Source organism: Diplotaxodon limnothrissa, linkage group LG16 (genome assembly GCF_057381915.1).
Source record: "Diplotaxodon limnothrissa isolate DT_005_m linkage group LG16, D_limnothrissa_male_GT1.1, whole genome shotgun sequence".
NCBI classification, from domain to species: domain Eukaryota; kingdom Metazoa; phylum Chordata; class Actinopteri; order Cichliformes; family Cichlidae; genus Diplotaxodon; species Diplotaxodon limnothrissa.
Window position 1 is genome coordinate 5571292 of NC_140611.1, and position 10425 is coordinate 5581716.

The following is a 10425-nucleotide window of genomic DNA, read 5'->3' on the forward strand; positions in this document are numbered from 1 at the left end:
AAACTGATGAGTTGCTGACTGTGAGCTGCAGCTAGTGTAAATCATGCTTTTGATGGATATTTCTCACTGACACACTTTTTGACCTCCTCTAATAACAAATGTTACCTGAGTTCAGTGTGCACTGCTTTCGTGTCAAGCAGATATGTGTCATATGTCATATGTGTTCTTGATTGAACCTCCTGCTCTGGTTGTTTCATGCAGGCTATACTTATGTTCTTGATCAAAACCGACCTCAAAAATAAATGATGTTTATCTTAAGATAGACACTCAGTGATGCTGCAATAGCAGGAACTGACCTTCAAACCCTCATCCTGCCCTGCACCAGTGGTCACAGTGGGAGATTGAAGTAGTTTAAGCAGTTTTGTCCTGTTGAAATCATCTTTAGTGAGCCCCTCTGATAAATATTTAGACTTTCACACATTTCAGGTTGTAGGAGTGGGCTGATTAAAGTGTCTACTTTCTTCACTTTACAAGCAGCTTAAATATTGTACAAGGACATTGCTCAAAATTTTATAACACATCTGTTCTGCTATCCCTCCTGTCAGCTAAGCACAGAAAGCTGAGGCTACAGTTCATATGGGTTTGGAAAATTGGGAAACAATGCTGAGTCTCAATTTCAATCTTGTTGTAACACAGATTATATTTTTCATGAATAGAGTCAGCCAGGACACAGCCTTCCCCTGCACCCGTACCTACTCCTAATACCTAATACACAGAAGAGTAAACACAGTCAGTAAGCTTGTCACTTACGGAACTCATCAGGAATCAGAAGACTGCAAATCCTGTAAAAGAGTTAAAGATGCAGCGTTAAGAGCATATGAGCTGGCATTATGGTTAGTTTATTGAAATTTAATTTTACACTTTTTTATTTAACAAGCAGACCTCAGTGCAAGAAAGAGTCTTTCCAACACTGAAAAATCACAGAGACCAACTTTGACATTAAAAGGTGTAAAAACAAGTACAAGATAAAAATGTAGGAGACTCTCACCCACGCTTGACTGCAAAAGGTGGCTTGTGTAAAATCCTGTCCCTGCTGAGATTTCTTCTGCTATGATGGGTCATTGAAGTCTAACTGCCTAACAGTTACATTTATTTCTGTATCTCAATAAATCATGTTCGGTTTTACCACATGATCTCTCCTTATTGAACTGCTTTTGTAGATAAGCTTCAAGCCAGAAATGAACTATACCTAAACCAAAAATATTAGTGAGAAAGTGTCTGGACAATCTCCAGCTGTGCTGCGTGTATTAAAGATAACTTCATACACTGTCTGGTTGTCATGTCTGAAACAGGCTGTACAGTCACACAGATAAAAGACAGCAGTCATGTTTCTAATGATATAAATCAACCAGAAAGATTTTAAAGATAAAAGCTGTGAGGCCTCACTAGAGAAAGGATGGCTTGTTATCATTACATGAAGTGATTTAGAAATAATATGTAAGCTTTCAGGGCAGCACTCACAGCTTCTTAAAACTGATTACCTGATGGTAAGCTTACACAGATATGTAAACATACAGGTGAACTCTAAGAGGTTATAAAGAAGAGAGCTGTGCTGCTATTTTTACAGAACACAATTTATTTACATTTTTATATTTACAATCAGTTTTTATTTATTTAAACAAAATAAACACTACAAAACTAGAACAAAACTATCTTATGTACAATATCAACAGTTTCTCCCCTATTTCCTTTTTTCTTCCACCCATCTTTGTCTCTCTGCCTCGTAGAAAGGAGACTCCTGAAACTCCTTCCAGGTAATCTCCTTGGCCATGCCCTTGTGCCTGTGCAGAGATTGCACTTTTGAAGGGCAGTAGATATATTTCCCTGCCACTCCAGGGAAGCCCGTGCGAACATGTGGGCTATTTGGGCCCTGTTTCAGGTTCATGTGGCAGAACCTGCAGAGGCGGCCTGTTAGTTGGGTTTCTGGCCTTTTCCTCTTTTCCTCCATCCTTTCCTCTGACCTCTTCCTGGTAGCATCCAGATGCCTTTGGAAAAAGTCTGTCTGGGCAAATTCCTCAAAGGGCATTTTAATTCCATCACCAGGTTTTCTTGTTTTGTTTCCTCTCTCTACACCACAACCACCATTTATACTCTAATCCCTGAGTCATTTGGTAACCCTTCATTATTACCCAGAACCTGTCTCAGCTCCTCCCTGAATTCTTCGCAATATTCATACGTTTTCAGCTTCCATCATTTAAATCTGGCCTCTGTCTTCACTCGCTTCCTCTAATTGATTTCCAAAGTCACCTTGCAGTCTCCTATCTCTTTCAGATTTTTTTTTTAATTGTGTGCACCTTCCTCCACTGTTTTATATGTGTGTTACCCTGTGTTTATTCATCTGCTCTGTTGTGCAAAATCAAGTATTTGTACTTCTGTATTCTTCTCAATTCTCCCTTCGTGCTTGAATTTTAGTGCACTAGAAAAACCTTGGTGCGGTTTTCAGCAGCAAAAATGGTGTCATCAAAACTATGTGACTAAGTTTCCACTTGTGTTTTGCAAAATGTGCAACTTGTATAACGATTCACATGAAGAATCTTCTAATTCCCACAGTGTTAGCTTGTTTCCCATCACTTTTGGTTTGTATTAGGGAACTGAAAGTTCCTCAGAAAAAAAAATACTTTTGTTTCTTTTCACATCGCCCAGCTATTACTGTGATAAGTTTAGTTCCCCTAAAGTTATTAAGAGAAGAAATTGAAACTAATGACGCATTCACAGTATTGCTGGCCTGTTCTGCAGAGCTGACCATCTCAGGAATATCTGGCATTCTAACAAATGATGGAGGAAATTTATATGAATACTGAGTATGACAAATTTGACAATGCAAAAAACTGCACAGGTAAGAAACAGAGTAGACATATTTTTATCATCAGTCATAACTATTTTCCACTTCATTAGTGTTTGTTTCTCTTTTCAGGTCCAAGGAACTATAAGAGGAGTTTCCACTCAGGTGTGATTCCCTGTTTGGGCCTGCTGAGTTTTTTCCTGCTAATCGGACTCATCACCCTTGGTGTTTACTGTGAGTCTGATTCTAACACTCATGAGCCCACATATGAACAGAATAAAATGTCTCGAACTTTGTATTTTGGATGGTTTCAGACCATGCTGAATGAACTGTGACACACACACACTCATACTCTCCCATAGAGTACACTATCATAAATATCAGTTTAAGAACATTTTTCATTGCCTACAGGCAAATTTGAAATACTTTAGTTTTGGTCTAAAAACTATAAAAATTTATGCACAAGCTTTTTTCTGTGTCTCAAAAACATGCATCTCCAATTATTTTAGTTCATGATTCAGCTGCAGATGTCTCAGCTGTGAGTAGTAAACTTTCTTCCATGACTGAGGAGAGAGACCTTCTTAAGGCAAGTCTGTCCACTACCGGAAACAAACTTTCCTCCATGACTGAAGAGAGAGACCTTCTTAAGGCAAATCTGTCCAGTACCGGAAACAAGCTTTCCTCCATGACTGAAGAGAGAGACCTTCTTAAGGCAAATCTGTCCAGTACCGGAAACAAGCTTTCCTCCATGACTGAGGAGAGAGACCTTCTGCAGGCCAACCTTGCTGAAAAGGCAAATGAGTTGGAACGGCTTCAGAGTTTGTCAAAGCAGAGTGAGTATGTGTATTTCCTGTTGAAATTACTTGTGTGTGTTTGTAAAAGTTAATAATGAAAAACAAGGATTCACTTTCCAGGTATTGTGAAAAGTCCTTGTCTCTTTGTGCCTTAATGAATAGAATTTTTGAATTTTTATATTTAAATCTAAAATTTTGAGGATAAAGTTGAAATTCTGATGAATGAAGTTTAAATACTATTTCAATAATAAGGATGAAATGCCAAAATAACCTATCGTTTTTGTCAGGGAGTTTTTAATGTTTTATTTGATTATGCTTCAAATGTTATGTTATACTTATGTTCACATATTTCACCAGACACAGTTTTCTGTTGAAACAGGAAGCTGACCCTGTGACTCTGTGACATTTACCGCAAGAGATGAGTACAGAAATACACATCCGCAGAAGTTGACTTGCATTATCTTATTCTTAGAAATTGACTTGTAGCACACACACTTTATGACACACACACACACACAGCTTACACACAGACAGCATCAGGACCTGCGTAACAGGAAATGTGATTATATTTGCATATTGACGATGTAACCTATAAAAGTAAACGAATACTGCAGTTCGGTGTGTCTCTCTGTCTGAGATTCACCCGTGCCGCACATTATCAATCTCAAGTGTCTCAGTGTTGTTTACTCACCTGACTGTTTGTTAACTGTAAATCTCTGACAGTTTTCAGTCAAACTGTTACTGCCTCTTCCTTACGGTGGGTCATGCTGGAAAGTCTCGTTGCCTCGCCACTGTTAATGCAGACCTCAGAACAGTTAAGGCATTGTTCATAACACAGATTCACAACAAAGACACTCAGATAATCAAAACTTTTTTTTTCTTTTCAACATTAATTTAAGACGAATATCAAATAGTTTTCTACTTTTATCAAAATCGTACTGACTTTGGAAAGAGTACTACACAAAAAGAAAAGACATCTAGTTTAAAATCAAAACAACTACTAGCTAAGTATTTGAACAACTAGAAAAAGCACCTGCTATCACAACTAGAGATTTACAAGGTAAAACACAAACGCTATGGAGAGAGGGAACCGGGATGTCAGGTCAGGATGGAGATATCATAATCCCCACACTCCGAGACTGACACTCCAAGCCCCAAGAACAACTGGTGCATTCAAGGTGTGGAATATGAGAGCACCTGAAGGAGAAGAGTGTGTGTGTGGTTTGTGGCCCAGCTGCAGGGGAGGGGTGAAGCAATGTGTTTATGGCGTGGTGTCAGATCAGTGCAGGTCATGATGATGGTCTCCATCATCTAATCATGCCTTCCCTACTTGAGTAGGTCGGCGGGACCTGACAAGAGAACTGTGAGGTGTGTGCCGATCTGAAGCTGGAAATCCATGCAGACGAAAGGAACAAGAAAAACACTGCAAATAAACATTTGAAAACTTGCATTGCTATGTGCGTCAGGTCCTTTTGTGTTACAAGAAGATCAGGGCTATGGTGGAAACCTGGACCCTCAGTGCCTCAGTGGCTGATTACCATTAGTATGTGAAGTACTCTCCAAAAGTCTATTTGAAGATGTGAATTTAGCATTATGCATAATGCCTACTGTAACCATCACTGAAACCACAGAGAGTTAGACAGACAGAAGTTAGCCCACTATGAGAACAGCTGAAAGGAGTGATGAAGAGAGGGGTTCCTAAGAAGTACAACTAGGTGTCCATACCTGACTAAAAACTGCGTGCCAAGCAAAGACTCACAGTCTTAGCTAACTGTTAGGAAAAAAAGCAGTAACTCAATACGGCAAGACCAGGCTGACCAACCTTTGCATCTCTTGGATTAACTGCAAGAAAGCCAATAAACTCAATGCCTCACAAATGGATCTTATAATGCCCAGAACCACCAGGACCCTAAGAGCCTTCATCAGGAATTCAGTGGAGATGTGGAGAACAACACTACAGGCCAACTTCAAGCAAACTGTACAAGTCATCATCAAGTGCGAGATTTACCAAAGAGATGCTGTGACTCCACTGCTATTCTGCATAAGCCTGTGTAGTCGGAAGGTAACAAAGAGAGGGAAGGTAGTTAGAAATGAGGGGATTGCACTACCAGAAGTCAGTGCTGCAGACATTGTGGACCGCTACAAGTACCTGAGAATCCCACAGGAAAATGGGAAACACGAAGAGGCCTCTTGGAAAACCGCAACCAAATAACTGCAGAGAGTAAGGCTTGTCCTGAGGAGTCAGCTGAACAGGAAGAACAAGATATAAGCAATCAAGCCTATGCCCTGCTGGTTGTCAGATACCCTTCTGGGATAATAAACTGGCCACAGGAGGAGATGCAAATGGAGAGTCCTCTTTATACACAGGGTTCAGTGCTAGGACCAATTCTGTTTACATTATACAAGCTTTCCTTAGGCAGTATCATTAGAAAGCATAGCATGCATTTTCATGGCTATGCATATGACACCTGACTTTATCTATCCATGAAGCCAGATAACACACATCAATTAGTTAACCTGCAGGGATGTCTTAAAGACATAAAGACCTGGATAAACTCTAATTTTTCTCCGTCTATATTGAGATAAAACTGAGGTTATTGTCCTTGGCCCTAAAAAGATTAGAAATACGATAGCTAACCAAATGCTTACTCTGGATGGCATTATTTTTGTCTCCAGTAACACTGTGGGGAACCTTGGAGTGATTTTTGACCTGGATATGTCCTTCAATCCACATATTAAATAAATATGTAGGACTGCTTTTTTTCAAATGTGAGGCTGAAAAATATGTGAAAAGTGTGGTGTGTAACACTGGTAACTTAGATCTGTCACATCCTTCATCAAAATGAGCACACAAACAATTTGGTTCTAGTGCTTTCACAATTTTATTTTATGACACAATTTGTTTTATCTTGATTCTCCAGCAGGACATGTGATGTTTAGTTGATCTAACTGACAAAATATGTTAATATAAAACTAATTTATATTAACATAATAAGTAATAGGTACTGTTAATAACTATTAAAACTACTGTTTGATGTTTCTTGTTTGATGTTTCTTCCAGAAAAAACGTGTCCCACAGGATGGAGCATATTCAGTGGTAGTTGTTATTTCCTCTCTGTAAGATCTGGTAACTGGGGTGAAGCTAGACAGGACTGTAGAGGCAAAGGGGCAGATCTGGTGGTGATGAAGAACTCTGAAGAACAGGTACAGTATGTGTATATATATATATATATATATATATATATATATATATATATATATATATATATATATATATATATATATACTACCAGTCAAACGTTTTAGAACACACATTTTTTCTAGTTGTTTATTAAAAATTATGCTATTTAATGTCTCATTGTAGTCTTAAATGAAAGCATAGCACAAATAAGCAATTGAGTGAAAAAAGAAATCACAGAATCAAAATGTATTCTAAACTCTAGACTCATCGAAGTAGCCTCATTTGGCAGATACAACAGTTGAACACACCCATGTAGGGCTGTACGATATGACCAAAATCTCATATCCCGATATAAGACATTTATCATCCAACGATATAAATCACAAAAATGTAACATTTTCTGTAAATTCTGTGAAGCTCGGGCAACCCGACTTGGGTGAAGTGTTTTCAGCTGGACTGACTGTTGCAAAAGTTGAAACGGCCGCAATTTTCTTTGTATTTATTACACAACGTGCTGCTGGCAAGAGCCTGTTCTAAGGTTTATTTTTTTAGCACCTGACGGCTCTTTTTAGCTTCTCGTCTGTAAACACTCTGCATACTATTTCATGTGATTCATTTTGAAAAATCTCAATAGGATCTTCAGCTTTATTGTGAAAGGTTTATGTGGAAAACAAACAAGCAGACGGCAGAGCCACGTGACGGTTTTACCCATGTTGTTGCTAACTACAACGCATAAAAACAGTCGGTTCTCCGTCCGTAGTGTGGTTAATTTAAATATAAGTGAAAGAGAGAACTTTAAGAAACCATCAAAATGATAAAATATTGCCGTTAACAGTTTATTTTGCAACACCACAAAACAAGCGATAGCATAATTTGAAACAATAGACGTTTTCATATTGCCATCCGATCCACATCGTTATATCAAACAGGCACTTGTAGGTGCTTTGCTTTCACTCTTCTGTCCAGTTCATCCCCAACCAGCTTTATGGAGTTTAAGTGTGCAGACTGTGCTGGCCACTCCATGTTTTTAAGTTTACCATCATGTTATTTTTTATTGAGGTAGTTCTGGGATAGCTTGGACTCATGCTTTGGATCGTTATCTTGCTTTAGGATGAACCCCTGACCAACTAGGTGCATACCAGAGGGTATTGCATGGCACTGCAGAATGCTGCAGTATCCGTTTTGGTTCAGGGTGCCTCTCAATCTGTACTTTTCTGTGAATGTACATATGACTTATTGAAACCTCAAGTCTGCTTAGATAAATATTTTATGCAGTCAGCCAGCTAACGACGGAACAATCAGAAACGTGATGTGTGGAGGCAGAAAAAGACAACAGAATGTAAAAAAGCAGAAGATGAATGTGATGTACACACTGGTTCTCCACCTTGATGTGACATGTGTTAGTTTTCAGGTTCCTGTTAGCTCATTGCACTGAAGGAAAAAATATTTACCTGATTGTGAGAAATGTGTCAAAGAAATTGAGAATTTTCTTCAAAAAAACAGCACACCCTAAATTCTGTTTAAAAAATAAACAAATTTTTTTTTTGCATGTTAAACAGAACTTTCTCGCTACAATCATCAACGATAACACTTGGATTGGTTTGACTGACTATGGAACGGAGGGACTGTGGAAATGGGTAGATGGAACTCCACTCACTCTGGCGTAAGTCTTTACTGTGGTTCAGTTTATTACTTTTACTGAATTTCTAGCAGATGTTTTCTCATGAACATAGAGCTTACATGTCAGTAGGTCTGTGAAGGTTCTCAGTCATCCAGGTCATCAGCATGTGCCCAAAAGAAGTCAGTACAATCCATCTTTAAAGTTCTGCTCTTATTTTGGCTCATCCTACTGACATGTAGTCTAAGGAAATTGGAAAGAAAAGTGTCTGGACTTCTTTGAGTTGCTTGAAGACATTTCACCTCTTATCCGAGAAGCTTCTTCAGTTCTAAGGTCAAATGGTGGAGAGTCCCAGATTTAAACCCAGTTGGAGTTTCCCCCCAAAGAGGGACAAAAGGACCTCCTGATGATCCTCTACCTAATCACATGAGCCAAGGTATGGAAATGGGTGTGGGTCACAATCAGCCAGGGTTTCGGGTGAGCTCATAGTGAAACCTGGCCCCACCCTATCATGTGATTTCCTGAGATCAGATGGCCCAGGATGTGAGCGGGCGTTGAGGCGTCTGGGAAGAATCTCAAAACTGGATTATGAATGGCAGACAGTTGGTGTCGTAAACCCCCGCCTCTGTTCAAAGATGGTCGCTCACAGTGGACATAGATGCTTCTTTCACTCCTCTTTCAAACCATCTGTCCTCTCTGTCCAAAATGTGAACATTGGCATCCTCAAAAGTGTGACCTTTGACCTTTAGATGCAGATGGACTGCTGAGTCTTGTCCTGTGGAGGTGGCTCTTCTGTGTTGTGCCATGCGCTTGTGAAGTAGCTGTTTGGTCTCTCCAATGTAGTCCCCCAAAGCGCTTTACATATCCAGTCATCCACCCATTCACACACACATTCACACACTGGTGATGGCAAATCTGGGACTCTCCACCATTTGACCTTAGAACTGAAGAAGCTTCTCGGATGAGAGGTGAAACGTCTTCAAGCAACTCAAAGAAGTCCAGACACTTTTCTTTCCAATTTCCTTAGACTACATGTCAGTAGGATGAGCCAAAATAAGAGCAGAACTTTAAAGATGGATTGTACTGACTTCTTTTAGGCACATGCTGACAGAAGAACTCAGTTATAATGTTTTAAATATTTCATGACATCTATCCATTTTCTCCTCTATTAAGATAGCACACATCTTTGGACTGTGGGAGGAAGTGACAGAGAACTCACATAGGCAGAGAAAATGCAAACTGCGCACAGAGAGGACTCTGGTAGCCAATAGATTTAAACCTAGGCAACAGTGCTAACCACCACATTAATACACTGCATTATTTTTATCTGGAATAGTGTGTTTGACTTTGCTGTACTCTGTGTAGGCTTATTTCTTCCATAACTATGTCCTAAGAAAAGCATTTGTTTACCTCAATTTTTCCTACAGCTAAAGAGCTGTAGAGTCAGGAGTGTCATATTTAATTTTTTATCCTCATTAAACACCTTTATTGTTAATTGTCCTATCAGGAACTGGGCAAAAAATGAACCCAATAATGGAGGCTCACGGCATGGTGAAGAAGACTGTGTGCATATAAGAGCTGCAGACCAGAGGACTTGGAATGATATTTCATGTACAGCTTCTATGAAATGGATCTGTAAAAAAATACCATAACACCATTTTACATCGAGACCATATATTTTTACATGCTTTGAAATTTTAGCTATGATTGTTATTCTATTCTGAATTTCATTTTAATGATGAATTCTATTCTCACTATAAATAAGTGCAACTTTTTAAATCTGCAATATTACATTAACGGAAAAATTAGCCAATGTTTGTATTTCTTGTTACAACATTTAATCAGCAGCCAGTTTTTAATTCAGAGAATCAAACACAGTCGTTTATTAGTAAACACACAAAGATTGTAGTTTCTAAAGTGCTGGGGGGGGGGGGGGGGAGCCTGCAGACTACTTTACTTCAGTTACTTCAGTTTACTTCACTGGTGTCTGTCAAAAAGGCAACAATTTCAACAGAGAATATAAAAGAGTATGAGAGAATATATTTTAAAA

At 39.0% G+C, this 10425-nt stretch overlaps 1 protein-coding gene across 2 annotated transcripts; it reads left to right on the top strand.

Annotated features, from left to right (window-relative positions):
* The first annotated feature begins 2772 nt into the window (after positions 1 to 2772).
* Positions 2773 to 10027, top strand: LOC146615600 (uncharacterized). Of its 2 annotated transcripts, XM_085374585.1 has the most exons (7): positions 2776 to 2836; positions 2915 to 3016; positions 3292 to 3368; positions 3432 to 3615; positions 6638 to 6780; positions 8317 to 8420; positions 9883 to 10027. In XM_085374585.1, exons 1-7 carry the CDS (start codon positions 2776 to 2778, stop codon positions 10025 to 10027), a joined length of 816 nt encoding a protein of 271 aa, XP_085230711.1. The 2 variants fall into 2 exon arrangements, with proteins under 2 accessions (XP_085230710.1, XP_085230711.1); XM_085374584.1 differs by having other exon boundaries at positions 2773 to 2836; positions 3292 to 3615.
* Positions 10028 to 10425: the final 398 nt, after the last annotated feature.

What these genes read in the sequence shown, in the direction of transcription:
- LOC146615600 (XM_085374584.1), top strand. Translation starts at nt 2,773, where the DNA reads ATGATGGAGGAAATTTATATGAATACTGAGTATGACAAATTTGACAAT. An exon ending in CAATGCAAAAAACTGCACAG is followed by an intron (nt 2,837 to 2,914) that starts GTAAGAAACAGA and finishes TTCTCTTTTCAG; the next exon opens with GTCCAAGGAACTATAAGAGG. An exon ending in TCAGAGTTTGTCAAAGCAGA is followed by an intron (nt 3,616 to 6,637) that starts GTGAGTATGTGT and finishes TGTTTCTTCCAG; the next exon opens with AAAAAACGTGTCCCACAGGA.